The sequence below is a fragment of the Balearica regulorum genome, chromosome 3, assembly GCF_011004875.1.
Source record: "Balearica regulorum gibbericeps isolate bBalReg1 chromosome 3, bBalReg1.pri, whole genome shotgun sequence".
NCBI classification, from domain to species: Eukaryota; Metazoa; Chordata; class Aves; order Gruiformes; family Gruidae; genus Balearica; species Balearica regulorum.
Window position 1 is genome coordinate 23,451,903 of NC_046186.1, and position 18,072 is coordinate 23,469,974.

Below are 18,072 nucleotides of genomic sequence, written 5' to 3' on the forward strand. Positions count from 1 at the left end.
AGGCCAAAAACCATGCAAGAAAAATGACCTTTGCAATTGCATTATGAATAAATATGAGCAAGGTGGGAACTGGTTGTCCGATCAGAGGAAAGAATGTATAAATTGTGTGACTTTCATTAATGAGGCGTATGGTTCAATTCCTCAATTTAGTGAGGATGACTTCTGTGATTCTGACTTAGTGTGTGTAGGATGGTGTAAATTCTTTGTGGGATGACACTGATAAATGTTGTCTTCTGCCGCTCCAAGATGTGAAGTAGGTTTGGAAAACTGGGTCCAGTGCAATGATGCTCCTGTAAAAATCTGCAAGTATCCTGTGACTGGTCTTTACGAGGGACGATCTTACATATTCCGTGTGAGAGCTGTGAACAGTGCTGGCATTAGCAGGCCTTCTCGAGTCTCTGAACCAGTTGCAGCTCTTGACCCCGTTGACCTGGAGAGAACACAAAGTAAGTTATGCAAGACTGAAACAGATGTTGAATATTTTTTCTTTTTTTTTTTTTAATTTATTTTAAGATTCTGTTTGCTTAGTGCACCTAAGGAACAGAGTTTATTTCTTTCTTTGACTGAATATCTCACTAATTTCAAGGTGGGGGATGTAGTTGGAATGACAAGGTCCATACAGGCAATTTGGCAGGACCTGGGAACTCCATCTCAATTATGGCTGGTTTTGATTAGCTTTAAATATAGGCACTCATTATCACAAGGAGCAATGTTTTGAAAAGAGATTATATGCCCTGGAAGTTTGTATCATCTGCACTGGGAGATGGGCACTCAGATCCCATAAACGTCTACATTTGCTGGTAGTAACTTTTGAAAAGGCTATTGAATATGTCTGATTTAGTTAAAGAAAAAATAGAAATTGTCATATGAATTCACTGGCGCACAGACTGTTGTATTTATCCACATCTCTTTTTCTCAGTGAAGTGCCAGCACTGGCACAAAGTCCCCGTGCTACAGGTTGGGAGGTCTGTGATATTGAGACTTTTCTGGCAGATGGAAAAGTCAATCTAATGAACAAACCCTTTCTGAAAGCTGGTCCTGTGCTCAAGGCCACTGCAGACTGCAAAGGAGCCTTACGAGAGCTCCTCCATGAACAGAGCAAGCTGGCTTGCTCTGGGGAGTACTTTTATTGATTTAGCCTTGTCCTAAACCCCTGTGCAGATTCCGTATATCGTGTACTTGCACACCTTCTGTTTTGTGTGCTCCTTTTACTCAGAGGGGAATTAAACTCATTATGAAGACTGCAGAGCACTGCCCCAGTGTTGCTTGTAAAATCTGAGTTGAATATGCTGTGTTTCCATTAGCTTTATGATTAATTCCTATAACAAAAGTCCAATTCGTGATACAATTGTTTATTAATCTGCCACAGAATTGAATCCATCTACTGTGACTATGATACGTGCCTTTTAGCACATCTTTAAATAGTACTGTCTTATGCTCTGTTTTCCTATGAAAGTGAATGAGCTGGTGTATGACTTTGAGTGGACTCCATCTTGGGATAGATTTATTAGCAGGGTTATAGAAATAGAGCTATACGGGCTTTTGAACAGGCGATGAACAAGAATTTGCAAAATTTGTAAATATATTAAACTGGATCAAGAATCTAATTGAATATTTTGATTAACAGCTATTCATGTGGATGAAGGGCGAAAGATTGTGATCAGTAAGGATGACCTTGAAGGTATGTAGCATTTCTATTATCTCAGTCCATCTGTTTATATTCCAGGAATTTAGCATTATAATTAGAAATATAGCTTGAAAAGAAATCCACCGAGTGAGCAAACTCTTTATAATAATAAATAAAGACAGATATTCTGGCTTGCAAGGCTGAGAGATCACAAGTAAAAGGTGAGGTCTAAAAGGACAGAGAACATCACACTCTCAACAGCACTACTTTCATTATGTGCTGACAGCATCTCCTCACCTTTTTGCTTTGGCTAGTGCTAAGCTGAGTTTAAATAGCTGAACACTGCATTTGATTGCCCACATTTCCCTTCTTCCAATCCTTCTGGGAGCTAAATGGAGCTTTTTTGGACTGAATTTAATGATCAGAGCAAGTTACTTCCATTTTCATAAAAACATATGCAATCCCAATTCTTTAATTAATATATCTATCTGAATAGAGAGGTTGTTCTTAACGTTAAGGTTATACACTAAATATTGTTTTTCCTCAGGAGAACTGAAGACATCACTGCCAACTTTTGATACAAAGCCTGAATTTTTTCTGATTTTGTTGTTTGCATATGTGGTGATTTTTTTGAGGCTTGGATAATGATCTTCTTTTCACTTAAACTGTCAAAAATGTTAACTATAATGGCTCAGTAGTAAAAAAAAGTCTGTCTACTCTCTTCCACAAAGGTTATAAAACTGTAACTCCAATAATAACATACTAAAAGAGAAAGCACCTGAGAGCAGGTGTAGTTCGAAGGAGAATCAGACATTAAATGGTTTTCCCAGTGTATGAGCAGGACAGATGATGTTTCTCTGCTTTTTACAATGGTACCCTAAATGAATTGATATGGGTATTATAGGATCAGAATTGCATCACAGGATTATAATAGATTTGTCTTGTTTGGCTTCACAGAATGTACTCCTGCTCTCAGGATTGCCTGAGAATGATCAGAAGCATTAAATGGCCACTCTAGCATAGGCATGATTAATGATATTTGGATTTCTGTTACACGAATGTACGTATTTAATAAAGGAGTATGAATATCCAAATACCATTGTTTATATAGATCATTGCTTCAATCTGCAAGATTGGAGACTGCTTCTGAAAAAGTGATCTCATAGATCACAAATGGATCAAAAAAGATCACTTTGCATTCTGAGAGAGCAGGCTGTACCATCATATTGTATCACTACAAATTTTTTCAGCTTTGGGGTTTTCAAGGATGTAAGAAAACATATTGAGATTTAGTTATGTGAAACCAATTGGAAACCTTTTGACTTTATGCATTATGCTGTGAAGGATTATAGTAATTTTCTTGACTCTATGTCGGCAATTTTGTCTTAAACTCAGCTGATTCATGTGCTTTTCTTGAAGAAAAAGTGTATTTGTAGGGAATCAAATATAGAAAGCATTGAGAGAAAATAAATCTTCTCTGAATGTGTCAGTTTGCTTTAAAAAAGTCTGGTTTTGATTGGGAAAAGTGTAAGATAAAAAAACTTCAGTGTACATTTTGAGCCTGGTTGGTTCTACAGATGTTTATAAACTGTTAAAACATCACTTCCATGATTTACAGTTTATTATTGAAACATTTTCCTCTTTTTTAATGTCAAATCCTAAGCATTTAGAGGATATATGCTCCTTGCTAGCCTGAGAAGTCACAAAATAAACCTTAAAAGAACAAAATTTTTTGCTTTCTCTCTTGCAAGCCATAAAAATAAAATATTTGTAGCTATCTGCTGAGTTGCACTTTCTGACCTATTACCAAGAGGAAATTTCTTCAGGGCTGTGTAGCTGTACCTGAAGTGGTCCATCATAGGCCCAAGCCTCTGTTATCTAGTGCTATTTTACACCACTGTAATTCCTCGGGTAGTGAAACCGGCTGCTTCTCTCACTGCAGCGGGGGAGCGTGACCACAAAGGGCCACGTTGAACTCCTCCAGCCTGGCCCAGGGTACGCAGGTCCTGCCTCTCGTTCCTGGTAACCCTGCAGGGTGAGTGGGGAGAGGGGTTTGTTCAGGCCGCTCCAACTGACGATGTCACCAGTGGGCTGGTGACATAATTTTATGTCTGTGATCCACGCTTTTTAGAAGTGCTTTAGACTATACAACTAGTAATACCATCATATTACAGGACACATTGCTAATAGGTTCTGCTTCCTTTCCTGCTTTCTGCTTTGTTTTAAGCTGCTTTTCTCCTTACTGTACTTCCCTTCCAGATATCTTCTTCTAGTCTAATTTCTCATAGTAACTCTTTAGACTTTGGTCTTTGATCAAAAAATATCTCTTGTTTGCATATAGTGAGTAGGTTTTTTTTTTCCAAGGCATTCTGCCCAGCAGATAAAAGTAATTCAAATGTGATCAAAGAAAAAAAAAGTGTGACAAATGCACAGGTTTTCAGGGGGCATATTTAACTTTTACTGAAAAAGTAAATAACTAGCTCTTAATACTGATGCTTTATTTCTCAAAATTTAATTGAAGAGAGCAAGTGAACCGCACAGATGATGTCGTAGCCCCTAATAGCTGAGCATAGCACTGCAGGGTGGGAGTTCAGGAAGATGAGCTGTAGCATGAGTGCTGACCCAGGGGTTAATCTGCTGTTTGACGCTCGCTACATTTATTACTCTTCCAGGTGATATTCAGATTCCAGGCCCTCCCACCAATGTACATGCTTCAGAAATCAGCAAAACATATGTTGTAATCAGCTGGGATCCACCTGTTCCCCGTGGCAAGGAGCCACTGACATATTTCATTGAGAAGGTACTGTACTATACAGTGGCATTTCATTACTGTGTGCGATTACATTCAACTCACTTTTAGAACTGCAGAATGGACAGTAAAACTAACACTTTCTGAGATCTCACAGGATTTGGAAATGCGATGTTAGAGAAACATGCGCAATCAAATGTCTTATTACAGGATTTAATGAGCATTGAAATTCAAGGTCCGGGGAAAAGGATACCCCTGTGCTATTTGCTTACTGCTGTCTAAAATGTGAACAAACTACGTGTGTAAGGTAGAAGTTTAATGGAAAAGAAACATCTTAAGATTTCACAGTCCTACAGACAAGACCGGAAGTTTGCAGTCTGACCATACCAAAGGGAAGCTTCTGGTAGTCCTGTGATAGAGCAAGGAATAAACTGTGACTCATAATTTGATCCTCACTTTCCTTTTTGCAGGTGTACGGCACCCTTTGCCATAGTCTGACATTTCCAATTTATTCCCTGTAAGGTCAACAGAGAGGCAGATGTCTGTCTCAGGTTGGCTACTCCCTGGTAGTCTTCATGGCTGCCGCCTTCTTCCCTTTGACTTGACAGGGGACTTCCGTGATCACAGTAGAGGATGTTTGTTCTTCTCCCATCTAGGCTACTAAAATGTGGATACATCTGTCTGGGAGCCAGCTCTCTAAATTAAGTATGTTGGATTACAGCCAGAGGTCATCATCTTTCATTCTTGCTACAGAGTTTCCCCATTACTTCAGTAGGTAAATTTGGCCTCATACCTGACCTCTAAAACTCTTACATGCCAAGCTATACTTAGTTTTTATGAATTATGCCACTAGCATATGCCCCCTCTTAACGATCCACCAGCACTAAAACTGTCCATAAAGCTGCCATACATTCAATTCGCATCTTGAATATTTGATAGCCCTTATCATGCTTTTTTTTTCCTTTTCACATCTGTTCAGCACATCCTCCAATGTTCATTTCCCAGCCAATCATTCTGTTCACATCACTTCTCTTTTTGCAGCCCCCATCTTGTCTTTTCCTTCTCTGTCATATCAAAATCTTCAAAAGCCCTTTACAGCCCACTTCTACACCCTTCATCATCCATTACCTGCTAGATGTTGAAACAATAGGTGCAAAGTGAAGTCTAGTCACTAGTTAAATTTTCCAGCCAGCGCATCCATAGTTTCTCCCACTCTGCCTTTCATGTTCAAGAAAAGTAATGAAATTTTCCATGGAAATAAGTATCTAGTTTTCTTTTTATGCAATACACTATCATATCTTCCTTGTAATTATTCCAAGTTGTATACATCTGCTCTTATCAATACATTTCAAGCATGCTGACTTAAGGATTTTGAACTATCTAGGCATGAAAATACCTAATTATTTCCAGAATATGCAGAAATAGCCCACATAAAAAGCTCAGATGTAGATTGCCATTGAGTGGACACCTACACTTGGTTACTTGAATTTCATTCTAAGTATGAATTGGAAAATACATGCATCTGCGTGTTTTACAGAAATAGATTTATATAGCTCCAGAAACAGTGTAGAGCACTGACAATGATGAACAAACAAGTCTTAATTAAATGCCAAACTTACTGAGGGAAAGTGAGAATGAGGACTAAAAGGCTATTATTAGGGAAAAAAAGTTCATTATACTAATTAATACTTGAATCTAAAATCCTTTTGCATATAAATAACTTATATATATGAATAGCCCAGTCAGTTCATAGGTGAATGTTTGTTTTTTGCTTTCCACCATCATCTGTTAGTTTAGAAAAGCACAATTTCTAATTAATTTATTTCAAATAAAGAAGTCTCAGTCTTGAAGAATAAAAATGAATTTTTAAAGGCTTCAAGAAACACAGCATAGAAGCGAGTCCGGATCTGGGGGCCCCAGTACAAGAGAGACATGGAGCTGCTGGAGAGAGTCCAGAGGAGGGCCACAAAGCTGATCAGAGGGCTGGAGCACCTCTCTTGTGAGGACAGGCTGAGAGAGTTGGGATTGTTCAGCTTGGAGAAGAGAAGGCTGCAGGGAGATCTAATTGCGGCTTACCAGTACCTGAAGGGGCCTACAGGAAAGATGGAGAGGGACTGTTTATCCGGGAGTGTAGTGACAGGACAAGGGGTAATGGGTTTAAGCTGAAGGAGGATCGATTTAGATGAGATGTTAGAAAGAAATTCTTTACTGTTAAGAGTGGTGAGGCACTAGAACAGGTTGCCCGGAGAGGTTGTGGAGGCCTGGAAGTGTTCAAGGCCAGGTTGGATGGGGCTTTGAGCAACCTGGTCTAGTGGAGGGTGTCCCTGCCCATGGCAGGGGGGTTGGAACTAGATGATCTTTAAGGTCCCTTCCAACCCAAACCATTCTGTGTGATTCTGTGTGTGAGTTCTCTATGCTGCACAGCAATGCTCCATTAAAAAGATAAATCACACTACAAAATAAAATGTGGTGTTGATTCTTTCCTCTGTGAAAATGAAATGTAACAATTAATGTTTTCCATGTCAGAAAGTAAAATATATGTCAAAATACTGTTTATTTCATCTTTTCCATATTTTTGTTATGAAGAGAATGGATGTTTTAGTTCTTTTTTTCTGAGAACACTAGGTGGATTCAGTATCTCTGAAAAAGATTTTGTTATGTAGGCTTCAGCTGTTTACATTTTTATTACTTATCTATAGTTGGCCTCATTATATACAGGGTAGTTTCTGAGCACCCATGAAACACTGTTCCTCCTCTAGGAAGTTCACAGTCTATCAGGTCTTGTTCACAGGCTCTCTGTTCCAAAATTTTACAAACATTTAATTTTTGTGCACCTTTCTGTGCTTGAAGCAAATTTTATTTAAGCTGTTTACTGGGCACTTGGATTTTACTAAAATTGCTGAATGACTAATTTTTGTTTTGGGTCAACAGTTAGGGCAACCTAATGGACAGCAGACTTCTCTCAGAGTGGTGGTTTGCTGGCTTCTTTCCATGTGCAGTTGTGATGATGATTAGCTCAGTTGCTGCATTAAGAATATTCAAAAGTAATTATTTCATTTGATGAATGCTTTTAGGGACATGATCTTACTCAACAGAATACATAAAGATATAGCAAAGTAACATCCCCCTCCCTACCTTTCTGCAGAATTTGGATTAGGACTTTAGGCTTCCTTTATACCAAACCTTTGGGTGTTCAAGTGAGTTTTGCAGGACATGAGATTAATTCTTTTGGGACCAATCACAGCTGACAGTCATGGCCCTAACTGAAGGCTAGCTGTATGTACAAGTGTGCATATATTGAAGTCTAGACAGACAGGGAGACAGTGAGATATTCAGACCTTTTTGTAGAGTAATGGGATGCATGAGCCATGAGAATTTGCATACGTTAAAGCAAGGCATTTGAGAATGATCCTTCTCCTTTAGCTCTTAAATAAATTCATGACAGGATGCTATACAGCAATATGTTCATTTTTTGACAGTTCAGAGAAGTGATTCACAGTTTTTGGTTGTTTGTTTTTTTGTTTTTTTTTTCCAGTCCATGGTTGGCAGTGGAAGCTGGCAAAGAGTCAATGCACAGGTTGCAGTAAAATCTCCTCGCTATGCAGTGTTTGACCTTGCAGAAGGAAAATCATATGTTTTCCGAGTCTTGTCAGCAAACAAGCATGGCATCAGTGATCCATCTGAAATCACAGAACCTATTCAACCACAAGATACCATTGGTAAGGCATTAATTGTAAGACATTAATATTAAATATAATTGATGTTTTTAAAAAAATCAAATAGTCAACTCTCATTTAGAATTAGATTAGGATAATTACAATAATAGTAATTGAATCGACTGGTGTTCAATACTGTGAAGGATTTAAAAAAGACCAAGATGCTACATTTTAGAAACATTCCAACATTTTCCTAATGATCACAAGTCTCCTTGCTGAGACCAATAATTATTAAAAAGTTGAAGTAATTTTAGTTATTCATTCTTCAGAGTGCTCTATTAATGTGACTTGTCAAAAAATAGGTTAATCACTAACTTAGATAATTATATTGTCTGGCTCAGGTAATTATATACTACCTAATTCCCTACAGTTTCAGCTAGATAAGGTAGCCTTTTGTTTCTTTCTTAGCATTCTAAGTTGCAAATTGCTGCTGGCGCAGAATGCTGGTGGCATGCAGATGAGTAGATTTCAGGGATAGCGGAAGATACATCTACATATTCAGTGGTAACTTTCCAAATGAAAATGAAGTGTTTATCTTGGGGCCACATTCAAAAACACAAGTGAAAATTTAGGGAGTGGTTAATCGTCTTGTTGCTCAAATATTTTTTTTGCTCTTGCAGTTTTGCAGAGGTCACATATAACAGCCCCATGCATTGACAACTGTCACCTTAAGAGCACATATCTTACTAGTACACTTGCTAGAAATATATGAAATATTTACAGTATCTGATATACCATAGTTCACTAAATATTGATAGATATAGCCTTCTTAATGTTTACCATAATTTTAGAAAATATAATCCATCACCTTTAGCTTGATCTGTAACTGTACATGATGAAATAAAAACATCTTTTGCTTTTATGTATTCTTGATTTGATATCTCATTAATGCATATAAATTATTTAAACCATTCAACAGTCCCCAAGGTAGGGAAGAAAAATACCGTATTTATTTCACTTAGTACAGAAAACAGGCTATCCCTTAGGGGTTAATGCAAGACATTCTGAATAAATCATAGCTATAGCTGAAAGCAGAAAGCAAAGGATGGTATTTTAAAGAGAAACTGCAGGAATATTTTCAGAAGTGGAGTTTACCACCTGAGCTAAAATATACCAGACACACATGGTTCCTTTTGGCTACCTGCACATAGTGCCATTTGACATTCCTGAGGGTAGCTAAGACAACTTCATGGGGCTGGCAAACATTACATAGGAATGATGGGTAGCTTTCTCTCTTGAGAAGACACTAGAAGATTGGATGGGGTATCCTAGGCCATGCAAAATGACAATTAATATTATGTAATTGAATTGAGTGGTAAAAGAGTATTCAGTTTGAGATTAACATCTAAATTTAGTTGTTTCCATGTAGGCATCTACAGGACCTCTAGATGTCTTTGCTCTCACTGTGGCAATTTGAGCCTGAAGGATAAGTTGGCTGATGTTGCCATAAGTTGCCCCATGGCACTTAGCTATGGAGTGTCTACATTGGGGTGAAATTAATAATTTTCAGGACTCTACCAACCACAGATCTGAGGCTTGGTTTAATTGGCCAAACAGACATATAGTAGCTATTGAAATGCCTTCAGTTTGCCATTTCAGAGAGTTGTAAGTATTTGGTATCTCCTGAGTCATATTTGCCAGCTCCATGATGTGTCTCAGATGCTCTAAAATAGCACTAAATGAATTTGTTTGAGTAACTGAATTCTTGTAGACACTTACAAATAAACTCCTAAATGTAGGTACCTTTACCTCAAACTGAACCCGTTTGATCTTACAGACTTACTACATACAGTACTGTGTAATATTTTTTAATTTGAGATTGAAAGACTAAATGAAAAAAACTTTTGTTTCATGCTGCCTTTAGTTATCTGAAATATATCAGTCTGAGGAAATTAAATTGCCTTCAATAGGCAAGTGCTGGATGCCTCTCTTAAACTGTCATGAAAGGCTGAGGCACTGCATCAGTTCCTTATGTTATGAAAGCTCAGACAGGTATTTTATAGTGTACAGATAGTGTGTTGGCCCTTACTAACTAAGATTTCTTTTCTATTTAGATGTTGATATTTCTGGTTCTATTTATGCATATTCAGGGTGTTTAGATCAATATAAACCAACAGTGAACTTTCATTGTATGTGAAGTGAACTGTGTACTGTGCTACACTGGGAGAACTGTAGTTCATATTGAAGGAAGCTTTATCTACTTCTGCTTGGTGCTGCCAAGGTTGATCCTGGAATACTAGTTCCAGTTCTGGCTCCCTTACTTTAGAGGGATGGATGCAGAGAAACTGGAGAGATCCACTGGATGTCAACCAAGATGGCCAGGGGCCTAGAGGCTGTGACCTATGAAGAGAAGTGGAGGTAGCTAGGCTTGTTTAGTCTGGTGACTTATAAAGATGATGGTACCAAACTGTTCTCAGCAATGCCAGATGGCAGAAAAAGAGGAAACAGCCACAAATTGTAGTTTAGAAGACATTACTCTCTTAGTGAAAAAGGTGCAATAGTGCAATGCCGGAATACGTTGTGCAGGGAAGTTGTGAAATATCCATTGTCAGAAGTTATCAAGACCTGGACAAACCTGTGACTGACAATCCACCTTAGTGTGGGTGAAAATCCGACTCTCAGTGAGAGGTTGGACTGAATGATCCCCAGAGATCCTTTCCAATCACCATTTATATGCTTCTGCGAAATCCATCTAGCTAAGTTTAGGTAAACACTTAGCAGCTAAACATATGCTTAAAGTGGTCCTGAAAAGCTGGCCTTTTCTGAATTGGGGTTGTCATTAGTTGACCAGAATGTAGCATTTCTTAACTCTTATGATATTATACCTTTACAGTTTATCTACATTTCTTACTGATGCAGTAGTGCTACAGGGGCTATACGTAAATAAGCCTCTTATTTGAGAGAGAACATTTGAATTGAGAGAGAACATTTGAAAGAGAACATTTTCATATCTGTATGCTTTTATCCATACTGATATTTGAAAGAATGTTCTCCTATAAGTCACTCAGAAAACTTATATAAAATCAGATAGATAGGGAGCCTCTTAGCTTAGAGTAAGTTTACTCTAAGTAAACAAATAGAAAAATAAAAATATTTATACACACACATATAGAAGTATCTAGGCAAGTGAAACAAACCTACCAAAATATATATCATACAGCAATATTAACATGGTAAAACAAGTCATGGATGTAGTGATTAACTACAATAAAAGCATACAGTGTTGCATCTACCTTACCATACTTTTATTTTTATGTATTTTATAATAGTACATGTTTTCTCTCTTTCTTAGTTGTCCCATCTGCACCTGGTCGGGTAGTGGCCACAAGGAATACAAAAACATCAGTTGTAGTTCAATGGGATAAACCAAAACACGAAGAGGACTTGTACGGTTACTACATTGACTATTCTGTGGTGGGATCAAATCGCTGGGAACCTAGTAACCATAAACCTATTAAATATAACAGGTATTGACAATACTTTGGGGAGGTTAGAAAACTGTAAGGATAGTTCTAAGCCAATTTCCATGCTAAGCAACAGTGTCATCATGGAAGATGAATGTTGAATGAATGTGACGAAGAACAGTCTTCAGACTCTCAGAGCTAAGCTTTTCTGATTGCAGGGCAGACTTTTTCCCTCCACCCGTCCCCCCCTGCAAAGAGAAGCATCTTTTGTCTATTCCATGACTTTGTGTTATAAAAGCAGGTTCTAGAGACATGATTCTGTATGTCTTGAACATGAGAAAACATAAAATAAATGCCTTTCTTAAAATCTGAATTATGTTTTGGGGTAAACAGACCTGATGTACATGAGGAAGAGTATGAGAAGGAGTGGGAACACAAAAGTTTTCCAGGGTGTTTCCTCCTGGAGCTCATAGTCCATGGACATCAGGGAAAAAGGGCAGGCCATGTCTGCTATAAACATGGTGGGGAAAGTGCTTCCGCTGCTGACGCTGCTGTGCAGGAAATCCAGATGTCCCATCCCAGAAACCTCAGGGCTCCCTCATTTGCTACAGCTGTGGGTAAAGGACAGTAGCCCCTGTTTCTAGTTCCCGCGTCATTACGCTAGCCCTGTCTATTTCTGACGCTTTCTTACTCCCTCCTGAAAATATCACACTTCATTATGTGATTCTTCAAGTAATTTCCTTTGTGACAATCATGCTTACTTTTACTGGAATCACTCACCAAATGCAAAGTTTAGATGTGTAATTTATATTTTCTTATGGGTATATAGCAAGCACATCGTGTTGTTTAGTGTATTTTGTCAGTTGTTAATTAATTTTGACTGACTTTGTATTCTGCTGAATCCTTTGATCATGTAGTCAACGAATTTGATCAAAGAAAAAGTAGAAACTAATTCTTGGTCAAAGGGATTGGGACAGCACGAAAATGAGAAAAACATTTCATTTGTTCATATGTGAACATATTCTACAATAGGATGGTTCTGACTATACTATCTGCTGCAATAGTTACCTAGAACCTCAGATCAAAACAGAAAGCTATTTCTGATAGTGACTATGAAAATACAGTCAAAAATATAGTCTCTTCTCAGAATAGACTAGAATTTAGCAAGCCAAAGTTTAGCAGGAATATATTGGAGTTTATCTGACTCTACCTGGTAGATCAGCACTAGCAATTTAATGAGTACTGTGACTTTTGTTCCAGTGTCCCATCCAATTATATTGTACTAAATCATATCATTGTATTACAGTTTCCCTCTTGGAAATATTTTCCTTTGTGAAGCACTCATGAAGTTGAACTTTCTTATTGTTGCCAAGATTTCATGTTACAGCACAGAATGGTTCCTATAAAATATATACTAATACATGATGCTATTTTTTTTTAACCCAGGTTTGTTGTTCATGGTTTGGAAACTGGAGAGCAGTACGTCTTCCGTGTCAAAGCTGTGAATGCTGTAGGATTCAGTGAAAACTCACAGGAGTCGGAGGCTGTAACAGTACAGGCAGCCCTTAGTAAGTAGGATTTGGTGCAACTCAGCTTCTTGTTTCTTGAATGAATTATATATTTTCAGCAGTCAACTCATTTTGGCTCATTTGCTACAACAGTACATTTTGCAGCCATCAAGTACACCCCCTTAGTGATGTTTATGCTCTGGCATGTGGCTGTTCTAGAGAAAAGACATTGTTTAAAAAAAAAAAAAAAAAGTTATTCACAATGCCTGTGAGAAATATTGGGTCAGATTCACTATAATGACCAGACTGCCTTCTGCTTCTCAACTGTAACAAAGAAACTGTAAATCTTAAGTTAGACAAGTAGCTTCTGGGTGATTTGGAGTAGTGCAAATCAGTTTAGCACAGAATCTGCTCCATTTAGAAGAGTTTCAGGAAACTTTATTACTGTGTGGCTGGACCAAACAGAAAATTCCATTTGTCTGCTCCAGGTTGGAGCACAGTCTACCTCCTCTGGTACCCTGCAAGCAAAATTTCAGTTTAAAAGCAATCCATTGTGCAACCTTCAGTAGGAATGATACATGCTGGGTGGAGGGCTGGATAATTATTTAGAACAAAAAGTACACTGATCTGGGCTACTATGGTCCAATTGTAATTTCTGCACAGTTTCAGCTTCATATTGAAAAATTTAAAATAGAACATCTTTTTTCCCACCTGAATGGCCTCCACCTCCTGGAGAACGATGACCAACAGGCATACTTGTCAGAAATATTCCTCTAAAAGATTTATAATTAAATGTGGCTATTAGAAGATAAATTTCAATGAGATGTAACTGGCAAACTGACTCTATTTGGTTTTTTTTAGGACGAAGTGTGTCTCATATGGGTAGGTGGTGCACAAACACTTTCACATCTATTATCCCTATGTCGTAAATGCACTTGCACCTTTTATTTTGTCACTGTGTGTTTTGAAGATGAGGGTTGCATGGGTATATCACCAAGCACCGAGCACATGGATCTTACACACACTTATGGGATGTGGATGGCTTTTATCCATTTCAGTAGCCTTAACAGGAATTTAGCAGGACTATTTATATTATGTTAACATGGACAGAATCTTTCTGTAGTATTATGTTAAGGGCATTTATGGGAGCTTGCTATGGTCATTCTTATTTACCAAGAAATGGTAATAATTGCAAAGGCCATGTTTAATGGCCTCTGAGTATAACACCACATTTGGAAAAAAAGAACCAAACTGATCACTATCTGTTTTCATGCTGATCACTAGTGCAGCTACGAGATCGGGGACTGTATTAAGGGCCTCTGCTAACATTCTCTTCTGAATGACGTAAGCCACATTCTCTCAAGTTATACTGGCAATTCAGCTGAAAATAGCAGATGAGCTCTAGGGGCAGGAGCTTAGCCTGTACTGACTGCAGCACAACAGGGTCAAGAACGGGGTATCTTTGGGCAAACTTTCATGCACAGATGGCAAATACAAAACAATGCTTGCCAGAAAGGGTGTTTGCTCATTGTAGGGGTGTAAAAAGGTCAGGAAAACAGTTTTCTTAGTCTGTAGGAAGATGCCTGGGTGACATTTCTACTTCTGCTACAGATGGGAATAAACTCATAAAGGAAATGTCTTTTCTGCCTCAACATAGGTTAAGGTAGTGAAAGTCTAAGTATTCCATACAGGACAGAAAGCGCTCTCAGTCTGAAGTAGGTATAAAATATGGGGATAGGAGGGGAAAACCAGGAAGGCCATAAATCAGACAGTCATATAACTTCATTTAATTCAAGTTCATAGCCCTTTTTTTTTTCCTTTTTCTTTCCTCTTTAATTGGGTGATTCTTAGTGTATTCCAAAAGTACTCGAGCAGCTTATTTGATTCTTAGCAGGAAAAGATCTTTTGATCCATTTCAATCTTCTAGCATAATATTTGGTCTGGAGACACTTTTTCTGGCATTACCATTTCCATACCAAAGATCATCTATTCCTTCTTGCTATCTCCTCAGAGGGCAGCACATCAGGCAGATGTTTCAAACGTTTTTCCACGTTTATGCATGGAGGTAAAATTAATGTTGATTAGCAGCTTTACAACTACTTTGTTACCGATATGTGACTGATAGCAGTACTCTGCAGAAAACAAAAGCAATACAAAAACCACTAAACAACTTCTGCACTGCAGTGTTTTAGACTCTGTCCTAACTCTCAGGATGTTTATTTCCTTATAGCTTGTCCATCATATCCTCACGGTATCACCCTTCTGAACTGTGATGGTCATTCAATGACCCTTGGCTGGAAAGCACCAAAGTACAGTGGAGGTTCACCAATCCTTGGTTATTATATGGATAAACGGGAAGCGAACCATCAAAACTGGCATGAAGTCAATTCTTCCCTTATTACCCGGACGATTTATACGGTTGGTACTTTTTAATTATCTTTCTGGAGTTGATTTGTACTATTTCTTTGCTTTTGGCAGAGTTCTACTTTCTTGCAGAGAAATTCTTTAAATATTTACTACAGCAAAACCAGGCCCTTCCATTGTGTATTTTGGAGTGAAACAAGCCTGAAAACTGAGATAGAGAATCAGTGCCATCCCCTGCTATGAAATTCTAAGACCATTAAGGCCATTCAGATGAGGAAACTTTTGAAGAAAAAGTTGTGAAGCACATTTTTCACAAAGAACAAGATGAGCTATAAAATGCTTCATAAACTATATTCATTAATGAGCACTATATGTATCACCACTGTAATAACATGCAGAGAAAGGATGGAAGCATTTAGCAGGACAGATGACCGTGCTGTCTGTAGAACTGGAGACTTGTAAATGAAATGGAGATGGGCTGCGAACAAATGTAACTGTCCCTGTTCTTACTCTCAAAATCTGCCTTCAGCTGGAAAGGGAAGTATATTAATAAACCTAGCATTATGCCTCATCGCCTCCTTTCCAGAGTACCAGAGCGATGATTTTAGTTTTGAAATAAATTACTTCTGGTTGCACTTACAATGTATTCAATGTTTCTTAAAAGAGAAAAATTTCGATGTGACCTTCCATGAGGAAAGGTTAGGAAGATAGGATATAGCAAGTAATTGATCAATCTGATGCTTGTTAAATTAAGTTAAACAACCAGACTTTATTCCCAAATAGTTCTTAAAATTATTTCTGCAAGTCAGCAACTTTTCCATAAACCTCAGGGCAGAAGTAAGTCTTTAGCAGGTATTTGACACTAAAGTAGAAAATAATGCTGCAGATGAGCTCAGGAAGAGTGTTTCGTGCACAGAAGGCAGCCAGCACTACTTAAGTTAATGTATGCTTGTGAGTGAGTTTATAACTGGCATCTCTGGCATAGCAGATGGAGCATGGATGTTGAGAAATAAAAAAGGGCGGGTAGGATAGGCATGAAAGGGCAGTACTAGAGCAATGCTTTCCAGATATTTTCATTTTTTTTCATGCATTTGTAAACAAATGAGTAATGTAAATTAAGGGAAATCATTCAAAGTTTAATTAATTAGATATTTAAGTCTCAGTCCTGCCAGTAACTGTATTTATGCCTCAAGGTGCATCTTCATACATTAGCTTGAATGACTGGAATCTGAAATACTGATGGGAAATAAAAGCAAGACAGCTTTTAGTAGCACAGAATATTTTATGACATACTGCAAGCAGAGAAGGCCCTGAGATATACAGTACAGCACCGGGAGCACTAAAGGTTTAACCTTCTCTGATAAAATGATTCTATGAGAAGTCCACAAATATTCTTTCCCTTAATAACATGGGATTTCAAAAGCATTTTTACAGGCTGAGCTGTTACTCTCTCTTGTGAATCACACTATATAGCTCTCTATCTTCATGATATCCTGTCTAAATTGTATTAGTACCTGAGTTCCTAGCTTACATTGATTGCTTTGGTCTTGTATTTGATGCTACCCTATCATATGTTTGTTACCATTAAAGAAAAATCACACTAAAATCTTTTTTTATCTCACATTTTCCCAGAGAATATAGTTATAGTTTACTTATTCATGAAATTCTAAAACTGTTCAGTATCTCCACTAGAAGTACTAACCTCAGCTGCCTCTTTCTCTTGAGACATATGATTAAATACAACTGTGGGAAAATTATGCAGAGGACTGAGGTGTAGAAGACTTGTTTATGGTATTTAGGTGATCTGGAAGAGAAAAGATGGAAGAGGGCTGCTATTAAGAAGCTCATGCCTTATAGCTTGTCTACCTTGACCTCAAAATCTGAGATGGTCATGTGGTGATGGACTCATTAGATAAGTCAGGGTTCATTTACCAGCGATGTTTGCAGAGGTTTAGCACAGATTCTGGTCATCCCATTTCCAGTGCTTACTTCCTCACTTTGTAATGGTAGGTAATATTAAGAGAAAGATGCGTACAACCCAGAAAAATACTTTCCCAGAGTTACATCAGCACAGTGTAGAACTAATTGGATTGGCTTTTCTTGTAGCTTCGTGTTGTTTTTCCTTTCTTCTCTGGTCAGTGCACTATGACCTCTTTAGACCAAAACACCATTAGAACTCTTGCTTATGTGAATGGCTCATGAATAGCCATTCATAAGCAATGCAAGTAGGTATCTCATGTTAGAACATTCACTCATAAGTATCTGCTAGTGGTCATTCATTGAGTGGGCTCCCTGGACCTTTGCTCTAACCTTTTACAGCCTCTCATGCCAATATATGGAGTGCTGTTATTCCTAGGATGATGTGGATGAAACATGGAAGTACAATGTAGATCTCTGCAGTGTTTAAGAGTAAAATCTTCAAATTAGATCCTTCCAGTACTCCAGCACAGCAGTAAGGCCTGATACTTAATTAACCAATGCCAGAATGTTTGTTTTCAAGTATTTAATTTATTAAAAGAGTATAAATAATGGCTTTTGATATATTGAATTATTTTCTAAAAAAAGGTAGAGGATTTGACAGAAGATGCCTTCTATGAATTCAAAGTTGCTGCTGCAAATCTGATTGGAATAGGTCAACCTTCAGATCCCAGTGAGCATTTTAAGTGTAAAGCCTGGACTATGCCAGAACCTGGTAAGTCTATTA

At 37.9% G+C, this 18,072-nt stretch overlaps 1 protein-coding gene across 4 annotated transcripts in view; it reads left to right on the forward strand.

Annotated features, from left to right (window-relative positions):
* The window catches only part of MYOM2 (myomesin 2), an 84,615-nt gene that overhangs the window by 31,464 nt on the left and 35,079 nt on the right, over positions 1-18,072 (forward strand). The window contains exons 12-20 of one of the 4 annotated variants that reach the window (XM_075747280.1): positions 247-446; positions 1,628-1,681; positions 4,300-4,427; positions 7,912-8,095; positions 11,385-11,559; positions 12,943-13,064; positions 13,866-13,886; positions 15,235-15,426; positions 17,938-18,060. In XM_075747280.1, coding sequence (XP_075603395.1) covers positions 247-446; positions 1,628-1,681; positions 4,300-4,427; positions 7,912-8,095; positions 11,385-11,559; positions 12,943-13,064; positions 13,866-13,886; positions 15,235-15,426; positions 17,938-18,060 — 1,199 coding nt within the window. Of the gene's footprint in view, positions 1-246; positions 447-1,627; positions 1,682-4,299; positions 4,428-7,911; positions 8,096-11,384; positions 11,560-12,942; positions 13,065-13,865; positions 13,887-15,234; positions 15,427-17,933; positions 18,061-18,072 lie in introns of all 4 variants that reach the window. The other 3 variants (XM_075747281.1, XM_075747282.1, XM_075747283.1) reach the window with 3 other exon arrangements.